The 20,056-nt window shown below is 36.8% G+C and overlaps 1 protein-coding gene across 9 annotated transcripts in view; it reads right to left on the reverse strand.

The window, feature by feature from the left end:
• The window catches only part of LOC110831950 (acetylcholinesterase), a 322,930-nt gene that overhangs the window by 67,553 nt on the left and 235,321 nt on the right, over positions 1 to 20,056 (reverse strand). For all 9 annotated transcript variants that reach the window (XM_087355399.1, XM_087355400.1, XM_087355398.1 and 6 more), the window contains one exon: positions 631 to 1,594. In XM_087355399.1, the coding sequence (XP_087211525.1) occupies positions 631 to 1,579 (949 nt within the window). In that variant the 5' untranslated portion in view covers positions 1,580 to 1,594. The remainder of the gene's footprint in view (positions 1 to 630; positions 1,595 to 20,056) is intronic.

Genomic DNA, 20,056 nt, shown 5'->3' on the forward strand with positions numbered 1-20,056 from the left:
GTACTTTTTTATGAAACCGAAATGTCACCGAAATATCCTGACATCAGAACCTACATTTATAAACCTAAATGCATTTAATTTTACACTAACATGTGTGTGTGGGGGGGGGGGGGCGCACTTAAAAGCCAACGACATGTAGCATCCCTAAAACGAATTAATAAGTAAGAATGTAAAAAGTAAATAATATCTGTAAATTGAAAAAGTTGGCAGAGCAGAGATTATTAATTGCTACTATAACATTAAGAGACCAGTATGGTTCATCGAAATAGTTCGTTATATAAAGATATTACCTTTTTAAAAAATATATATTCCACCTCCGCTATATCTTGTGAGTGTGGGGCAATATTTCTCATTCATTAGAGTTTAGTTTCTTAAGAGATAGAATAAAATAAAATATTTCTGTTCCGAATGATATAATGCACTTTCTTCAAACATATAGTTTTATAATTTCAATAGAATAATGACTATTATTAATGTTTTATCCAAGTTAAACGTCATACTAGAAAGCGATATTTACAATAATGAAATATGCTGAGTAAACTCTTTCGTGTTTGCACTTTTAATTTGATCAATAAGATATAACGAAGAGCTAAATGAATCTTCTACTATGCTGTACCAAAGGAAACTCACCAATAGGTTTCTGGGCGTAAGGAATTCCCAACCAGGCGTCGACCAACTTTCCGGTTGCTGCAGTCAACGTGACGCCCCGGACTTTTCCTTTCTTTGTCTCAATAATGAGAGGGTCTTCCTGGGGTTGATGACCACTGCCTTCTTCACTTATTCTTGATTCGTGAGCCAGATCCAAAGGATCACCACCATGTGCAATCCGATCCCAGTCTATCGAATGTCTACTTCCAAATTCAACAGGGGGATCCCTCTTGTCGTCGTCGATAGGTTTACTGTGACCTACCATGTTAGGATCTCTCCCGCCATTACCATAATGTGAGTGTGCATGATCCTTTGTTACATGTTCCCACAGGCGAATGTCTGCGTCCCCACTACCAACGAGATCCCCGACATCCATGTTTTCAACGCGTCCTTTAGCATCACCGTGTGCCATACCGCGATTCATTCCGGAATCACCACGCGTTTCCGTCTCATCCGGCCCCACATACAAAGTATCACTGTTGTCTGATTCTTGGCGTGTTTTTATGTCATCACTCAACAGATCATCTTCTCGGTTCACCAACGATTCACCACCTCGATTGTTATCACTATGACTCACCAAATCATCACGTCCTGGACCTACAAATAAATAATCATCTAGATTCGTATTGAAACTCTTTGTGTGGCTGTTGCGACCAGCGAGAACATCGACACTTCCCAACCGATCGCCACTCTGACTTCTAGGATCTTCTATTGCCATGCTGAGTCTCATGCTGTTATCGCCCATGTAGTCCGGTGATTCGGAGTTGCCATGGTGTCTGCCACGGTGGGATTGCTGCTGTGGTGCGCATAGGACCACGTAACTACTGCTGACCAATAGCAGCAGCAGAAGCAGCAGGATGTGTGGTAGTTGCCGGAAGATGTTACCCAGGGTTGGGTGGTGTAGGTAGAGGTGATGCCGTGGTGGCGCCATCCTCGTGCAAAGAATCTGAAGAATAAAATAATACGTATTACAAACTCATTTCGTAAGATAGTGTAATTGCGTCATATTGTGAATATTATAACAATTATTTATTTTAATCCGTCTGATCACAATATTTAAAGGTGTAAATGTTCCGAAATGTAAATCGATCAATCGATATGGAACATCAATGATATTTTATTATCTTAATTATAAGAAATTTTAAATATTGTGATCAGACGGATTAAAATAAATAATTGTTATAAACTCATTTCGGTTAAAAGTGGGTGGTCAGAAAGAAGCAAGTTACACGTAAAAAAATCTTACATCTTCTCATGCTGAGTTTTTGTTCTTGTGAGTTTCTTCAGTCAGCAGGCCTAATTTCCATGACAATTTACTTTTATTGTTATAAATCAACAAATAGTTTTAACTCATTATAGACTGCAGATCTTCATTGGCTCAATATTATGATTACTAATATGGTCTACCTCATACTTTTCCGATTATAGGCTACGTGCAAAATATATTTAATAATCCGAAACGCATATCGAATGCGAGCTCTTATCCAATTAAGGACACGTAAAAGCACGTCTATTGCTTCAATATTTGTATTCGAAATACAATTATGCTGTTGTGCAGTATTTATCTGCCACCTAAATCGAAGTCTTCTTGAAACTTTCAGGCAGCGGACGTAAGGTACCAAGTACCCCCTATTTATCTGCAACCAGCCGAACACAGAACACTCATACAACACTACTACAGCCTACAGCTAAATAAATACGATATAAGTATAAAAAGTGCATGAGTTGTCTAAACATGCTACTGATAATTTGATTTGTAGTCTGCTGTTTGTAGTGCACAATGCGCGACAGTATCATTCAATCAGATAAGTTTGAGAGTCATTGCTCTAAACGGCAAGGGTTCCCAATTATTTGTTTAAACATAGGAGACAAGGTAATAATGGTATAATAAACAAGGCACTGACACAAATACTCCGGTGTATTGTTTATATCCATAACAATTTATCCTCGTAACGAAATGCCAAGTCTAGGAAAGCTCGCTGTTTATCAGTGTCAGCATTTTAACGTGCTGGGTCACGTCACCACCTAAAGAAAAGGCAAGAGAAGGGATGCTAAGAGCATTCCCTGGTTTCGCCCCGACACCTGTCAGACTGTCAGCTTCTTCTTTATCCTTCTGCTCAAAGTTCTGTCTCTTTCTTACCTATATTCGCAATCAGCATACAATCAAATATACTACTAGTGTACTGGAAGTTATAGCAAGGTCTTGCAAGGTTGAAAGGTGCTGGTTCTATTCAACTCAGTTTCACATCAATTCCTTCCCTTAATCTGTGTCGCGTTGACTGGATACATACAACTTAACAGTATGGAAGATTGTCTCAGCAGAGTTAGTAGCTGAGCTATATGCATGAAGTACGTTGTGGAAGGATGGAGCAACGCTTTTGTCATTGTCTCTTAGGCAGGCAACAGCTTGGATAACAGACTGACTTCCTGATATAAAAGTTCAGCAATATTTCTCAGAGTTGCATGAGCTGGAAGTCTATTTGGGAATACCAGTAGAAGAAAAATAGTCCGATCAATTGCGGGATAACAAAGGATAAATCACACTGTATATGCTTACTATTCAAATACAGGGTTATAAAATGTGTGGAATAGTGCAAATTCTGAGGTTCTCGTGGCGATGAAGATAATGATGATGTTCTGGGTTTGGTGCCGTACAGACTCGTTTGTAGATGCTGACTCGAGCCTTGAAGATAGAGAAAGTATGTTTTTCCATATATTTGCATGTATCGACGAGTCTACACGTCGCAAAAAATGCAGAAGAATGACATCCTCATTTGTAGACATTCACTGCTTGTACAGTCTGAGGAGAACACTCTCTCGTAACAGAAGCTACAGTACAATATATTTAATTAAGCCGCCACAGACAGCCGACAAGAGGCGGTACCCCAGACTGGAGGTTAGGAGGTGTGGTATCTTACCTTAAAAAATACTGGCATATTATGAAATGTTAAACAGGGCTTCTACGGCTTCGCGTGAAAACTAATCCTTTCACTGGAAGTAATCACTAATTTACTATGGGTTGGTTTAAGAGACTTCTACTTTCATTCAGTCACGCAATTGCAATGGACTTGCGGGTTACATACCGCAACAGGCGGCCAATTTGTTGAATAAGTTAGAGATAATCAGCATCAGAGGCAAACGTGTCTCTTTGGATTTAGTTAGAATTGTAATCTATAGATAGAAAATTTTATATCTGAAACTGCAAACAAATATGTATAAATATAGGGCCGCGTAGTTCGGTAGGAGTTTACCGACGTTTCAGATGACTACTGTCTCAATCATCAGGGTAATATGCCTGAATGACTAAGAGAATCCACAACAAATCTCAGGATAGCTGAATACAGAGCCGAGATTCAAAACGAAACATCCAACATACGAAGTAAAGGTGTCAAACTAGGTTGAATTCAGTTAAATAAATTCAACTGTGAATAAGTCTGTTAACGTTCAATTGTGAAGGTGCTGTCACTTTGACCGGCTACACCAGCGTAGCCCAAACAAACGTAAACGACAAGCAATTAACAAAGAGAACAATACTTCGGGTAGAAGGTCCAATTCAAACTGTAAATACGGCAGCAATAGCTCTAGTTTGCCGCTTCATTATGGGGTTTGTATGAAAAGCAAATAGAAGTGTAATGGGTCATTGTTATTTACGTTATCACTCTGAAGAAAAGGACAAAAGCTTTATATATGTATTCAATATGGAGTTTAGCGATACAGAATTTGTGCTACGTGAACCGTATGACCGTCACAATCCGAAGCTCTGGTCAGAAAAGATAAAACATTTGTAACATACGAGCACAGGGACACCTGTAGTTTGATTACAACAGCTGTATGGACAAGGCAGAAATACTGTCTGTCCACTTAATAGCAAAATCAATAGACTGACGGACTCGCACTTTTTAATTGAACACAACCGGCCTTTAAAATAATTATCAGAAAATGTAATAATACAGATTGTTATAAAACGTTATTATTGAAGTTTATATTTTGACCAAAAAAACAAAACAACAACAAAAAACAAAACAACGAAGTTAAAAATCCCAGTTCTATTGCTGAATATTTCATATTTCTGGCTTTTCGAAATATTCCTTCAGGCTAAAGAATTATGATTACTGAGATGAAATTAAAAAGCTAAGTGTGAGAGTAACGACCTATCCATAGCTAATGTTATTAAAACAAGGAACGGGGAACACAAATGAGGCTAAAGAAAGAAGTGTTATTAATCAAGGGCTTATAAGTACTACTTCCCGACATTCATAATATAAGTCTATTATGTAACAACATAAAGACGAAATTGCACTCATAATTAGAGATTCACACAGTTGAGCCACATTACCAAAGGGTTTAGTTGTACAATGAAGTCTAATTAAATGTTGTTCATTCAAAATACAGTGGCGGAAGATGTAGCGAAAGGCAGACGCTACCAGCAAAAGAAGGGTATTAGAATGCAACGCGAGGAGTTCATTGGGTCCTCCTTTTACAAAAATTCTTATAGGTTTTTATTTTGTAACGACATTTTTATCAATTACATTCTTGTATTTTACAACACGTTTCCTTCTTCTCTTTTCACTGAATGAGTCCTTAAGTTCGCGTTTCTAATGCATAAGACACGGGAAAGATTACTGGCTGCTGAAATGGGTTACAAGTTGTAGAGATGATAGAAATATGTACGACTCGCTTAAGGTCTGCATCGCATTAAAAAAAGTATCGTTTGCTGCCGCAACAACTGAACAATGTCTCCTCTCCCTTTTGTTCACTAGCTCGCAAGAAAATTTTCGATTACAATTTTTGGTCCACTCTCTATTCCTTTGTCTTTACGTCTTCGCGTTATCATAGCAACAAAAAATAGTTTCAAACACAACAAAATCTGCATTAAATGACATCCCATGGACTTGAAGTTTTCCAGTTTAGAATTGTTTCTGTTTAATAAAGATTGTTATAGTAAAACATACTCTACAGTATATAAATTATACATTAATTAATGAACAAATTACAAATCAAATGTTCAAGTTATACTGTTTCTGAACATAATGTATTGCAATTTTTATTTGTCTTATTCCTATTATTTTTACTTCGAAATGTGTTTTCTGTGTGTGCTGAGCTTCATATTAGTTCCATCCATTTTTGTCACAAATATCTTAATGTAGGCTACGTCTTTGCCCTGCCACTGCATCATGCTTCTGTGAGAAGCATGACAATAGGCAGCTGTTACTTAAGGACGCTTTATCAGCTGAATATATTAGGTCAAATCGGATATATGTGAATAGTAATGAACAGTGAATGACGAGGGCGTCCGTGACATGTTTAAAATATGTAAGGTGGCATTCAGCTGAAGGAATTTACTAATACCCCCTCCCCCAAAGAAGGAATTCGTTGAAATAGTTTGGCTCTTGGGCGCTTATTTGAAGAGACATCTCCCGCATACAAATTAGATGCATTATTACGGAATATTAATTTTCTTAATTACCAAGCTTTTAACGTGGTCTCCGACTAACCAACTAATTGGATGACTAACTAATAGCTGATTAACTTTACGATTAACTAACTGGTAATTAACTGATCGAAACTGACAGATTGACTAATTAATTGACTGACTAAATCGTAACTGACGGATGGATTAATCAACCACCTAACTAACTTGCAAAATAAACGTCTGCATGCATGTTATGAATATAATGATTGCTGGTTTAAAGCTGTCCTTAGAAGTAAAACAAATTGTCAGTCGGATCAAACTAGCATTATTTTACTTGAGCGGTAAATTCAATAACCTAACAGATGTTGACATAATTTGGACTCATCGTAGGCAAAAAATAATATTGTAAAACCAAATTTATTTTTAACATCCGCTAGAAATGTGGGTTCCAGCCAATGGCCTTTGTGAATTTTACGTTACGTTCCGTAATAACAAACTATAGTAGCCTGATGTCCTGCACGTAACAGTTTAAAATTATCTTTAGAGTATTAAAAATTTAATGCAGCAGTATAAAATTTACGTTGGCCTGTTTGATATTATTTTATGAAATACATATAATCTTAAATTCAAAGTATATGATACAGCGAATCATAAACTGCAATTACACAATATTATTAATAGGAATTTATTATTGAATTTTACTTTTATATATGACTGAAAAATAATTCTGCGAGTTTGGCAGATACATTTTATAAATAAATATCTAACCTAGGAGCAGATTACTTTTTCAGATGCGAATATTCTTTCTTTTAACTCCAAAAATCAATTATATTGTTCTTGAGAGCCCATCAGAGTAACTACCCTGAAGCAGATAAATTTAGCCCCACATTCAAAAGTCCACTTTCCTTTTCTTGAATTATATAGAAAAACAAAATATCTTGGGATGCAGCTCATTCCACGCAGAAAATTTGGGAACGAAATAATATAACAGGACTAATGTCACTTATGCACAAGACATATGAGCCATCGATAACAGTATGGAAGGATTCAACCTTCACTACTCTGTATGCAAGAGAACCCGTTCAAGTTAGTTTAATATGTTAAAAAATACCCGGAAATGCTGCAAACGGTTTATAAAGGGAACAAAACTCTTGACTGTGCCATTACAAGAAGCCAGAAAATTGAAGAAAAAAAAAGACGAAAAGAGCAAAGCGATACTACGGATCCCCCCGTATCTACGGAAACCAGCCGGCAGGCGGAGTGCATTTTCTGAGGAAGTTTGTTGTTCTGTTTAATGGTCTTCTGTATGGAGACCCGCTTTGTCGCGAGACATAATCGATTTTCCAGAGTATGTAAAATTAATATTACATAAATATCTTAGTAATGGATGTAACTCACTTCCTGTTAAAACAAACTCATGCGGATTCTTAATACAACATGCATGAAATTAACGCATAACTGTAAATCGCGTCCGTCCGTACGTACCATATCCAAAACTGCTTAAATAACAATAAAGAGAACAGAAGGCTAAGTGGCGTAAAGTGTCGACTTTATTAAAATCTGAAACTTTTGAGAAATTTTTTGGTTTGATGAATATTTAATGAAATACAAGGAAAATATTGTTACTTTATGTAGGTAGAAACATGTAACGTGATTATATCTTACAGTTGTTTGTATTTGTTAAGTATAACACAATCCAAACATACAAAGATACTTCTAGACATAACTGTGCGAAAGTTTGCTGCTTCTTCTTCTTATTATTAGCACAAACGTCATCATCAATGCTTTGTATATTGACATTTAATTTTCTTGAGCTGACTCATATATCTGTTGAGTTATAATTAAAATTTAATTGAACTGAATATTCGTCATCATTATTAATTTTCGTTTACTTACACATAGGCTTGTGTCTGCATCGTAATTATCTTCGTAACAACAGATTTTAATCTGTAATAAAAGAACTACAGTGCAGGTCAAAACATTATATGGTACGTTACACGAAATACGCAGTTTAAGTCACAGGATTCGAACACTTATTTATATAAACTCTAATCTGGGCTATATAAATATAAATTAAGCTTGTGGCTAGTTGTTTTCGGTTAAATAACTTTAACATTCGTGTTTTAAACTTGGCTGTTTCCACTACTCAACTTGCACAAGGTTTATGTAGGAAGTAATGCTAACATCTGCGTACAAAGCTTTTGTAATCTTCCCTTATGAACTGTTTGACCACGGAGACTCATTATAAACCTCTGTTGTATCCACTCTCCACCACGGTGCTTGGAGTTATAATAATGAAGACAGAGTCTACTTGAATAGACTTCAAGTCAGCTTCATTCTGCTATCCTCAATGGAGCCCATTTTCTAATGAAGGAAACTGTTGTAGAGCAAATGAATGTACCAATTCCAAACATGATGACGTACTAATTGGTATTCCTTAATATTATAATGCATCTAGAATAGAAACGAAATGGTGACGTCTGAAACAGTTGGAATACACGCCCAGAAGCTAAAATCTGAGAGGTAAACTGCAGAACAGAATTTTAAAAGTTCGTAATTTGTACGTTGGTCTCACTTAGCATTCTGCATGCAGGTTAGGTAGAGACCAATGAAGTTATGTTAGCACAAAACGAACGTTGAAATTAGTGAGCTTTGAACGCGACTCTTTATTAATTCAGAAACTTTCTACCAATGAAGTTACATGTATGTACTGTATAAAGTCTATGAAGTAAAATTAGATCCCTTTATTGCTTGACTAACATACTGACTAACCGGTAAATAAATTAGAAGGTGCAACACCATTAATACCAAACCTTCCAATTGGACACAATCACCAGTGAACTCAATTCTGTTTATATTTTTCGATCTGTTTTTGTATTTGATTAATTTTAATACTATCATTACATCGTTTTGGTGTACAAAGAAAATTCATCAACAAAATACTTTTTCTTTTAATAACCTAATCGATGACACTATATAAAATAAGAACGTTACACATGATGTGGTAAGGTGTGAAGATGTGTACTAGATTAAACCTATATAAGGATGGAGTCCAGTTAAAGAAGTTTGTGAACAGGGCGATGAATCTTCGAACTTCATAAAAAGAGGAATTTATTGACGAACTAAATCTGCAAAACTGGCCAAGAAAATATTCGTACCACACATTTAGTCAGTCAGTCAGTGAGTCGGTGAAATCGATATGAAATTTTGTGAAAATATATTTAGTAGTTCCTGTAATTCAACAATTGGAAGGACAGGCATGACCTCCCATTTAAGTTCATATGAGCGATGTTCAAAAAATATATTCGGCCTTTAGAGTGAGGATCGTCATTTTGGCAGCCTGTAAAATTTAATACAATCGAGAAATATGGTCGAGAGAATGGTAACGTAATGAGTCTAGAATGCCTGTATTGAAGTTCAGAAGATGCTAGATCAGCGATATACGGACTGTTCAATTTAATCTCCTCCCTATATAACATATTTATGAACTTTTCCAAAATAGCAGCAATAACGAGAAAGTCTGTGTGCGTTCTATTTTTATCTTTCAGTATCGACCATCTGGTAGACCACCTTCGAGAAGTCCGTTGCAGGACAGACCTACCGCCTTAAATCACTACCAAATATTAAGGAACATCGCGTTGTATGACGTGGGGGTAACAAAATACACCTGTCTGTACGCGGATGTCGTGTTTGAATATGCAAGTTAACATTTGCAACCAAGAAAGAGAAAGTGACAACAGAACGGAGAAAATTACAAACAGTACCTTCATAACCTGTAATCTTCACAAAATAATAATAGGGAGATGACATAAACAAGAACAAGATGGGTAGGATAGGGTGGGAATGGGGTGATGCCTACGAGATGCATGGGGAGATGAGAAATGCTTACAAAATATTAGTCGTAAAACCTGAAGAGAAGCCACGTGACACATAGGCACAGGGAATGATAAATAAATGCATAAAAAGGAACCGCATTAAAAATTAAAAATTTTACTTTGTCCACCCCATAAACATGACGACACTGTTAGCGAGAACAAACGCATTAGGATATAAAATGGGACAACTAAACGTTACATTTTATAAGCTAATTTTTGTATTAGGTTTCAACATAACAACGCCTCAATGTTTACAAACGTTGCTGAAAATACTCTCAGTTACGCTGAATGCATAACTGAACTTTGCGACGTCAAGAATTTCTGGTAAGCAATGTTGCTATATCTCGCTAACAAAGCTGTTGCGATCACGTGTTACAGGAACATTCTGGCTCGATTTTAGTAGCAGAATACAACTTCTACATTTACTGTATATAATCAAGAATCATTCTGTACACGCTTACATATGTAAGTACTAAGACTATCCTTAAGCACTTACTGGCCGTCTATCCGTCATGGTGGGGTTTCTAGGTGACCAAAATCGAATTTATAATGCACAAGGCAATCAATGTCGGCTACTGCCGTCTTGTTGCTTGGCAACCGTTTAATGCTTGAAGTGATTATTCACGGTGGTAAATAATAGGATGCCGTATTTTAGCAATTATGTCACTTTTGTTTCGGTAAACAGAAACATTTTTAACTTATTTTAATAAAAAAGCAGACGAATTAGTTAAACAAAATAATATAGGATTCGAGACTTTCGCGGCGAGTACAATCAATAAAATCTTCTAGGGCAATCAGCTGCGTTAACTGGTTACCGTAGTAAACCGACGTTTCGGGAACCAACTCTGTCCTCAACTTCAGGGTTCTGATGTCTGCATCGAGTCACACGTAGTGGCGAAACGATAGTTCCTTCCGTTACCAGAATCGAACCGAAACCTCCTATAGCACGACTCTTTAGCGACTCTTTCAACCCATTAGATTAAATTGTGTTAAATGATAGGGGAATTGGTAAATATTGAATTTTGAAGTATGTGACATAATTTAAGGTGCTCTGTTGAAATTTGGCGGAGACTGAGAAAAACCACAAAACACCTGAGTCGGAAGACGAAGCCCTGAGGTAGTAATTACAATGCAATATTCCTGAACATGGAGATAGTACGGAAGAATGTGTTTTACAACGTAGAAAGAAGGCACGGCGGCATTACAAAGTTGGTCATCCCTCGGTGTGAAATGGAACAATTTCTGAAACACAGACAAATGATGTGCCATTCACTCGCTAACTATATCACCTCATAGTGGTGGACCACCTAACTAATAATGTGATTTTCCATTCCATTCTCACCACTTGTGATGTTTTGTCATCTCTTTCACAGCCATGTTTTGAATGCATGAATGGTGTATAAGAGTCTAGTGCCACTTACTACACAGACCACTATCATCACTGCTGATGACAATTTGAACACCCGTTGATCGTTGGTCACTTTCCCTATACTGTATTTTTCTCTCTTTCCCCTTGTCCATCACTCCTCTTTGTTTCCTTTCGTTCTCTTTCTTTAAACATAGTTAATTATCTATATAATACTTAAGTTTCTGTTACCAGATTTCCGTTGAAGATGGCTGTCTTCTGGTTTGTAACGCCGTTTAATCTGGTAGAACTTTACCGACGTTTCAGACATACATGCTGCCTCGGCTTCAAGGCGTTATAACCCAAAAGACAAGAAACTTCATATTCGCCGTCGGGAAAACCTCAAATCCTATACAGATTTCTGTTTGTTCGTGTTGATAACGTCTTAATTTCTTGCCTTTTTGGTCTACTTTTAATTAATTTTACTTTTGCTACTCGTCATACTTTCATTTCTTATCGTTTCGTATACGCCCCTTATTAAGCACTCAAAGGATTAAACTTTTTAAAGCGAAACTGAAACCTCTGCGTTAACTGAGACGTAAATATTTAAAGTTGGATTTACGTGGCCTGACTCCAATTTAGGGCTACATTTTTACTAATTATGTTGCAGCTACCAAGAGGAGCTCGTTAGAATTAACTTCGCGCTGCAGAAGAAGGGTGGGTTCAAGTTCATAAAGTAGCGGCCTATCATGTGGTAAGTGCGGTTCTATTGGACACTTGAATATTAAGCCTGCAGCGGCTTTCTCTTTGCCGAGGTAACGTGATTTATTTCTCCCATACGGCTGTTAAAAACAAGAACGGCTTAAGTCAAGATTTACAACGAAATTCGACAAGCAACCGGACCTGTGAAAACACCACACAGCAGGCTTACAGTCGGCGAATGTGCCCAGAAATAAGAGGCGTGTTCCCCAAAAGTCGTTTGTTAAGATATTAATTTATCGTTTAATTGAAGACAGTAATTACGAACGTGTCCTCAGACAATACATACACAACTAGCACTTTGTAGCAGAACGCTAATGATCAACGCTGCCAGTTTCGTACCTAGCCACTAGCCATAACCCCGGGTCAGTTGGAATCTGTCCTCTTAGATCCTCACGAGGTGTCTCCTTCAAGCCCCGTCTTGTGTGTCCTCCGATCTCCTCCTCGGCGTCAAAGTGGACGCTTTCCCGACCAAAATTGTACAAGCATTTCTTGTTCCCCCCATCCAGCCTGTATAAACCACTAAGTTTCTCGTTACGTATTATTCTGAACAGAACAATTCATTTATCCTTATTATGTCCAGATATTTTGTTTTCAAACATATGTAATTTATTTTCACTCATGACGCGAGAGGCCACATATACGCACGTGTGTGTGTGTGTATGTATGTGACTACGTATGTAGAGTATGCATATATATATATATATATATATATATATATATATATATGCAAGCCTATACTTGAGTGTGATTTCCTTCATGTTTTGGGACGTTCATTTAGTTAATGATCTAAAATTCTTTTTTAATTTGAGTTAAAATTTAGGTGCTTGTTACATGGTGGGTATGATTATAAGTGTGCCTGGATATTTACTGTGAGTCAGTAAACTGCTAACAACTCGAGCACTGAAGGATGAAATTCAACACTATTTTGATGTTACTACTTTACCCCATCTTCGTATCTTCAACATAGGAACGAAGGAGAAATGATAAAAATACAATCTACTATAAAACTCATCTCATGTCTGAAGAGCCCAATTTAGATAATACTGTTATAACTTCGGATAGCCAATTTATAGCCATGACGAACAGGAAAGGCCGTCGAGAAGGCACAGAGCTAAGAGGTTGCTCATGTCCGTTACAAAACAACGTGACTACTTCAGCGTTTCTTGTTATCTTAACGCACTGTCGTTCAAGCTCAAAGGCTGTACAGTACGAAGTGGTTGCATTCTAAATTGCCTGTCCAGTACTGGAGTACACATACTTTCTACGTTATTTACGATTTTACGTGATATTAATTTATTGGTAATAGTAACTAAATTTCAGATACAAACTGATTGCCATACTATGAGAGCAATGTTTCTTTTCCCATTAATTGAAAGAAATTGTTGATAAAACTTAGTTTCTTTTCAAGAAACACTGCATATATTCAAAAAAGCAACTTTAAAACACGTTTACAATAAAAAACGTATTTCATAATTAGATGTGGACATTTATATTATGTTACGTACATAATTTATACAGTAATTATTTTTTATATAAAGTTTACAATGTTTTGTTTGAACTTAGTGTAACGTAGGAGTTATACTGTATCAATACGACAACGTTTAGTGTGGATCACCAATACCAAAATTAATCAGCATGCGTGAATTGTTTAAAACTTACAACATTCAGACAGACAGGTGGATGGACACGACCTTAACTACATGCTTTCACTTCGTGCACTTTGTGCAAGGGACACACAAAATAATTCGTGAACTCTTACTGAGTAGATCCGGTGACATTTAGAGATTTAAACGGAAACACAGAACAATGAATTATACAGACAATTGTCAGGAATCGCCTGACCTAGGGCGTACCTAGACTAGGACTTTGCCTTCGCAGGATAGCCCTAACACAAAACAGGAAAAACTTACGACACCGAAGTCATTTTAAATTGAGCATATTTAGAAATACGCATCGGTATTGTGGTAGAACTGCTTCGTATCCAGGAGCTATCGCATTCAAATATCAGCCGAAGTCTAGCTACCTTTTTGGGGGCTATCGTGATTCCCACGGTACCTCTAGAAAATTCCTTTATATTTCTTTCATACGACGACTGTTTCTTCGTACTATATTATCTTATCATTAATCATGGAAATGATTCGACAGTACGTAACCTACAAAGTACTCAAGAAATTAGTAGTAGCTCCTATGATCAAGAAATTCCCTGACATTTATGGAACCCTCAAGTTCATTATCATTTCCACAAGAGACCCCTGTATGCGACAATCATTAAATAAATCGAAGTAAATGCTATGAAAGTTTGATTTGAGATTTTTCATGGCGGTGAGTATGAAAATGGCTGTCTTCGGGGGTGTAGCGCCGTGCAGTCTGGTAAATGTTTACCGACGTTTCCGGCATTTGCCTAGATTGTCTGAGGAAGACCCACCTCAGTCAGCATAGACGGTCTCCGAGACCTCCATAATACGAAGTAGGAATCAAACCGTTAGAATGCAACGTTAGGTTAGAGTAAAATTTAAGGGCCGTTGGAAGAGATATGGGGAAGGACAAGAGATGAATCTGTGTAAAACACAAACTAATCATAGAATAGGCGGTCCCTAGATAAACTAGACCGGCAACGGTGGTCTAGCGGTTAGAACGCTGGCCTTGTAATCCTTGTGTTGGGCAAGGCCGTGGTCTAGGCAACACGGAGTTTTCCTCCGGGGGCTTCCCCGGTTTCTCCGTGGCATCCCAACAATTACTCCATACTCCATACACACAGAAAAAGGCAATGGCAAACCACTTCTGGATCATCTGCCAAGAACGTATATGAACAGATCCCAGTCCGAGAAAAGGATGGAAGGATCCTGTTCATAATATGTCGCCAACCTCCTGTAAAGGAGACGGCGTAATAAAGAAGAAGATAAACTAGTTACCGTCTAAAAGCGAGTCAGACACATTATAACAGTACTAATGTTCTTCGTAAGAATACGTGGAGCCTTACTGATAATGAGGTACGCAGAAAGTAGCACACATGAACTTATGAGTAGCCTGTTGTCATATACCGTTATTGCACGTCACTACTTATGGTTCACCATGGCCTCCAATTTCCCCCACGTTTGCTCTTGTGTTAGAATTCTGTTTTGAGGGCGTATTAGAGTAGTGCCCCTTTGCACACACATGCGTAGCTTTAGACTATGCATAATGATTACAAATGTTACCCGCTTGTATCATGTATGTTGCTGTTCGTTTCAAAGGCAAATTCATCAGAAACTAGCTCCCTCATTCCGGGTTCTATCTTTAGTGTAGTGCAGGAATCATTCAGTGAGATTCTGTATCTAAAGCCTCTTTAGCACGACTAAAGCCATAGTACCTGAGCTGATGACGTCATAATGAAGGTGTGTTTCACACATTGTAATTCAGTGACACATACTGACAACGCCTTTGATCTAAGATTAACGTAACAAGAATGGAAGGTGTACTCCAAACCCCAATTTGGAGTGAATATCATGTATTCGGGATACATTCTAAGTGATTTTATGTGGTACCAAATGCACCTTGATTTTAATATACTGACGACAGAATTCTGTTGTTACAAAGCTAATCGGGCTGCTGGGAAAGTTAATTTTGTTGTCACTTTGTTAAATATTCACCATAACGAAAATGTTACAAATAAGAAGATCTGTACTCTAAGTGAACTACAAGTTTTATAGGGTCTGCTATATGTGTTGTTTAAGAAAATACAAGTAGATTATTCATTTTTATTTTCATGTGAACTAGATGTCATCAGTCTAAACAAAATTATATTCCACCCACAAGTTGCAGTATTTTCTTTGTTCTGCTTTTATACAAAACCTTAAAACTATTATGTTTCGAAGGTGGGATGTTAGAAGTAAATTTATTAATTTATTTACTTACACATTCCCATACCTTAACTATGTGCAAATAGAACATCTAAAAACAAACAGACTAATTCGGAATAAAAGTCTCTGATTCTCCAAAATTTATTGACGTTTACAAACCAGCACACATATCACAGAAGAAAGTACTTCTTCCATTAAATATTTTTAAAATCTCTCGACCTAGGGGTAGGAACAGCATCAGATATTAATCCACCGTTTCATCGGATGACTACATTGTGGTTATGTTGGCTAGTGTCAAAGGAAAACTTCAATTTATATTGAAACAAAATCTAATAGGATATATGTCTTTGATAACTACGTGTGTGAAACGTAGATGTAATTAAGCTGTGTCCTATGCTTTGTTTTGCAAAAAGACCCCTATTGTGAGTACGGTGTTATTACTAGTATAGTATAACGTATTGTTGGAATAACTATATCGAAGTTATAATTAGGCACATGAAACTTCAGTTGCGATATCGTGATTTCATAGACAAATAATCATTTCAAACTTAATTAATTCACAACAGCATTTAATTCTCTTAAAATAAACTTTATATCATTCGAAATGTCTTGGTGAGCGAATTTCGTCTTCTTGAGAACTGTGCTTCATGGAATTACATACACAAATACATACATACACATGCGTAAGCACACAAAGAGCAGAACTAGCCATTGCTATGCAGGGGATAAATCCATACTCCAGAAAATTCCTGCTGCAAGCTTATTTTGGGCAGAAGTAACAGTCATGCTTTCCATCAAGTGAAAAGCACGATTAAGAGGTACTTTTAACGACACGTAAGGTACGGATATGACGTATTCTGTGATTATATACCTATGATAAATAAAAATTGTTCACGCAATTTATTCTTTTTTTATACCACAGAACAATAAAGAAATAGATATATGATTACTATATTTATTGTTTGATCTGATGGCAACAGATAATGCACAGCTAGAGTGAAATAATGTAAAGGTTTGTGAAGATGAAGATCACAAACTCATCTACAGAATCTTTATGGACACGTTTCATGTATTTATGAAATTTATCATATCAGAATTTACGCTTGGAAATGGTGTACAGGAATGGATCACTAGATGTGTGAGTATTAATTTATATTTCTGCTGAATCCGTGATATTTATTTAAGTATTTGAAGGGAACAAGTTCTTTCCAAAACTTCTTGTTTGTATTTCATTAAATATAAACCATATATTTAATGTTTGAAATGAAGAGTTCGTGATCTTAATGAGGTAGGACCTAATTTATGTTTTGTAAACACTTTTTGAACTACGAATCGTTTTTGTAAACTTAAATATACCCTAACATAATCGAGTGTTATTTGCGTAGATCAATAATTGAATCTCCATCTTTGTTTCTTTCTATAATTTCTAGACGCTTCTCCAAACATCTGCTTTAATTTGGTGGTACCTGGGACGTAAATTTAAGTCATTATTCTTCACAAAGTTAAAAATGCGAAACATTTTTCATATATATTTATAAACAAACTGTAAAAGATGGGACAGAATTCTGTCACCCAGATACACGGATATAATTACATTTCTGCCCATCGCTTTGTATAATGCGTGAGGTTACAAGCCCTGTTAGACGTGGATGCTAAAGACTTATTAATTAAAGCTCCCTATAAAGCTACGAAACAATGTCTCCCTTTATTTCTAATCTTGCTTGCTATTTCTTCTTTTTTCAGTTTAAATGCCAGAAAAAAAATGTTCTTTGTAAATAGAAGAAGAGAGTTTGCTGCCCTGTTCTTTCAGTACGATGCCCGTCGGCTTTCCGATATCTTGGTTAGAAGAACTTCCCCAGAATATTTTAATGAAAAATTAAAAGAAAATATCACAACACCGAGCTAAATTCTTAGATTACACAGCTGTCTTTGGCGTCTCTCACACATAAACAGGTTCTACTGTTATATATTCCTTAACTTGTAATATCAGTATTAAGCAAAGCAATTAAATGCTGAAGTTAATACTAATAGTCAAACGCGACGGTCAACACCGCTGATGCGAAAGTCTGCCATTGAACACTACAGTGAACTACACTCATCCACCTTCTAGCCTCATAACATGCCTTCCAGAGATTATCGAAATTTTATCTATCTAGCCCTAGTCCAAGTGAAATTTTCTTAGAGGTGGCCTTACCAAAGTGTTGTATTCATTGCTTGTCGGGGAGGGAACACGTCACTGGGCCTAATTTTTGAAGTTCATGACAGTGACATCAGCAGGATCACTAAAGACTATGGCGATAAAATTCGTGTACTAGTTCTGTCCGTGTCGCAATTAAAGAATAACAAGAATCCATCATAAAATTATAATAATAGAACCGCACTAGAACTCGTTACAAAAGTGACAGAGTGGATATACTCATGTCAAAATTTACAACAAAAAATATACGACATGAAAAATAAATGTCATGGGTATTTGAATCGCGGGACAACTCACTTCACAACGGATTAAGGTAAAACTCTTGGAACTTGTTCTGTGTCGCATGTACGTATTTCCAATCAGCAGAGCATGCCCTCTGCTTTGATGCACATGAGCTGCATTATTCTAGAGAGCTGAAAACCTTGGCTGTTCGTAAATTATAGCGCCCAAATTAAAGGACTGATTTCGACAAACTCTGAATGGAATTCTTTTTGGACTATATGCCAAGTATTCATCTAACATAAAATATATTGAATAAAAGTTGTGGCATACACAAACTAAATGTGTTATGTCTGACAGAATATCTGCGTAGAGCTTACTGATTCTATAAATCCACCTATGGGCCTCAAACAAGAGACTGTCTATTAAGTGTGCGTCTTGCGATATAGCTAACATCCACCCACTGCATATAGCCTAGCTATACAGCATACACATATAAGTAATGCACCGTTTTAATGAGCCCCAAAAAATACATTTAGATGAAAAAGGCTGCCATATTGGCTCAAATTCCAACTAGCGATCAAACAAGCCAGATATCTAACAAATTAAATAACTAATTAACTGATTAATTCATATAGAAAATAGTCTTCATATGTAGTAACTTTGGTGATCATGAAGTTATTTGGTGTTATGGAACCCAGCATTTCATAAGAGTAATCACAGAAGTTTATTACAAGACTCTGTCTTCAGCCAGGTCAAATAACATGTACGTGCAAGATATTTCTGTATTATTTTCTCATACAGGTCTAAGTCTCTGAAGTTGGTTCATATTATTACTGTCTACTGCGTGCTACATAACCTAAACAAACACTTTTATTTGCCCCTACAAATACACCTGATAAATGCAAATCTCAACAACCCAATATCAGTTTGAATTTAAACTATTTCTGCCCATTATTCCAGAGGTAAATATTATCATGGCACTGCGGTAATTGGGAGCTCTTATTATTGGCCTTCAGTTGACCCAAGCTGACAGAATCCTCTGCAGCGTTTCTGCCGCGTGACTATTTAGGTATTTTTAGTGTTCACATAAAATAACCAAATTACGATGATGTAAAGATATGTACAAAATGTGACATGATACTTATCTGACAATACTTATGTTAAGTGAAGCAAATTCGTCTTACACTGATGAATTACTTGGACGCAACCTGTAATCACAAACTCACAAGTTTCCATACGAACATTAATATCAATATTTTACAGATCTGTAGCCTGAAATTTTGCAGTGTTTATGTACCTCGGAGTGTGAAGCAATTTCAAGAGAATTATTATTAAATTTTAGTCATATATTAGTACAATTGGAAAATTTCGCATTAAAGTTCTGTGACACAGCTCCCGCAGCAGCTGCATCGTAAATATCACCATTTCCACAGCACTGAATTTTATGTCCGTATCTGCAGAGGCGCAGGGGGAGGAATGCTAACCCAGGTGAGGGTAGCAAACCGGAACTCCTCTCCCATTAATTAAACGACGCTCGTTGCTTCAGTCTGTCCGCAAATACGGGCGACCAAGCTAGGCACTTGTACGCAAAGCAGTAGACGAGATGAGAATCACGAATATTTAAATCCTTCAGAGTAAAGAAAATAAATTAGCCTGTAGTGACTAATAACAAATTAACAAGCAACTACAGGGGTCTGGCTAAAAGATATAAGGCCAGATGTGGCCCACAGGCCTCCAGCTATACACTGCAAAAGA

The sequence above is a fragment of the Zootermopsis nevadensis genome, unplaced genomic scaffold (assembly GCF_977971745.1).
Source record: "Zootermopsis nevadensis isolate Lab colony 2312 unplaced genomic scaffold, Znev_1.0 Znev_ptg000024l, whole genome shotgun sequence".
NCBI lineage: Eukaryota > Metazoa > Arthropoda > Insecta > Blattodea > Termopsidae > Zootermopsis > Zootermopsis nevadensis.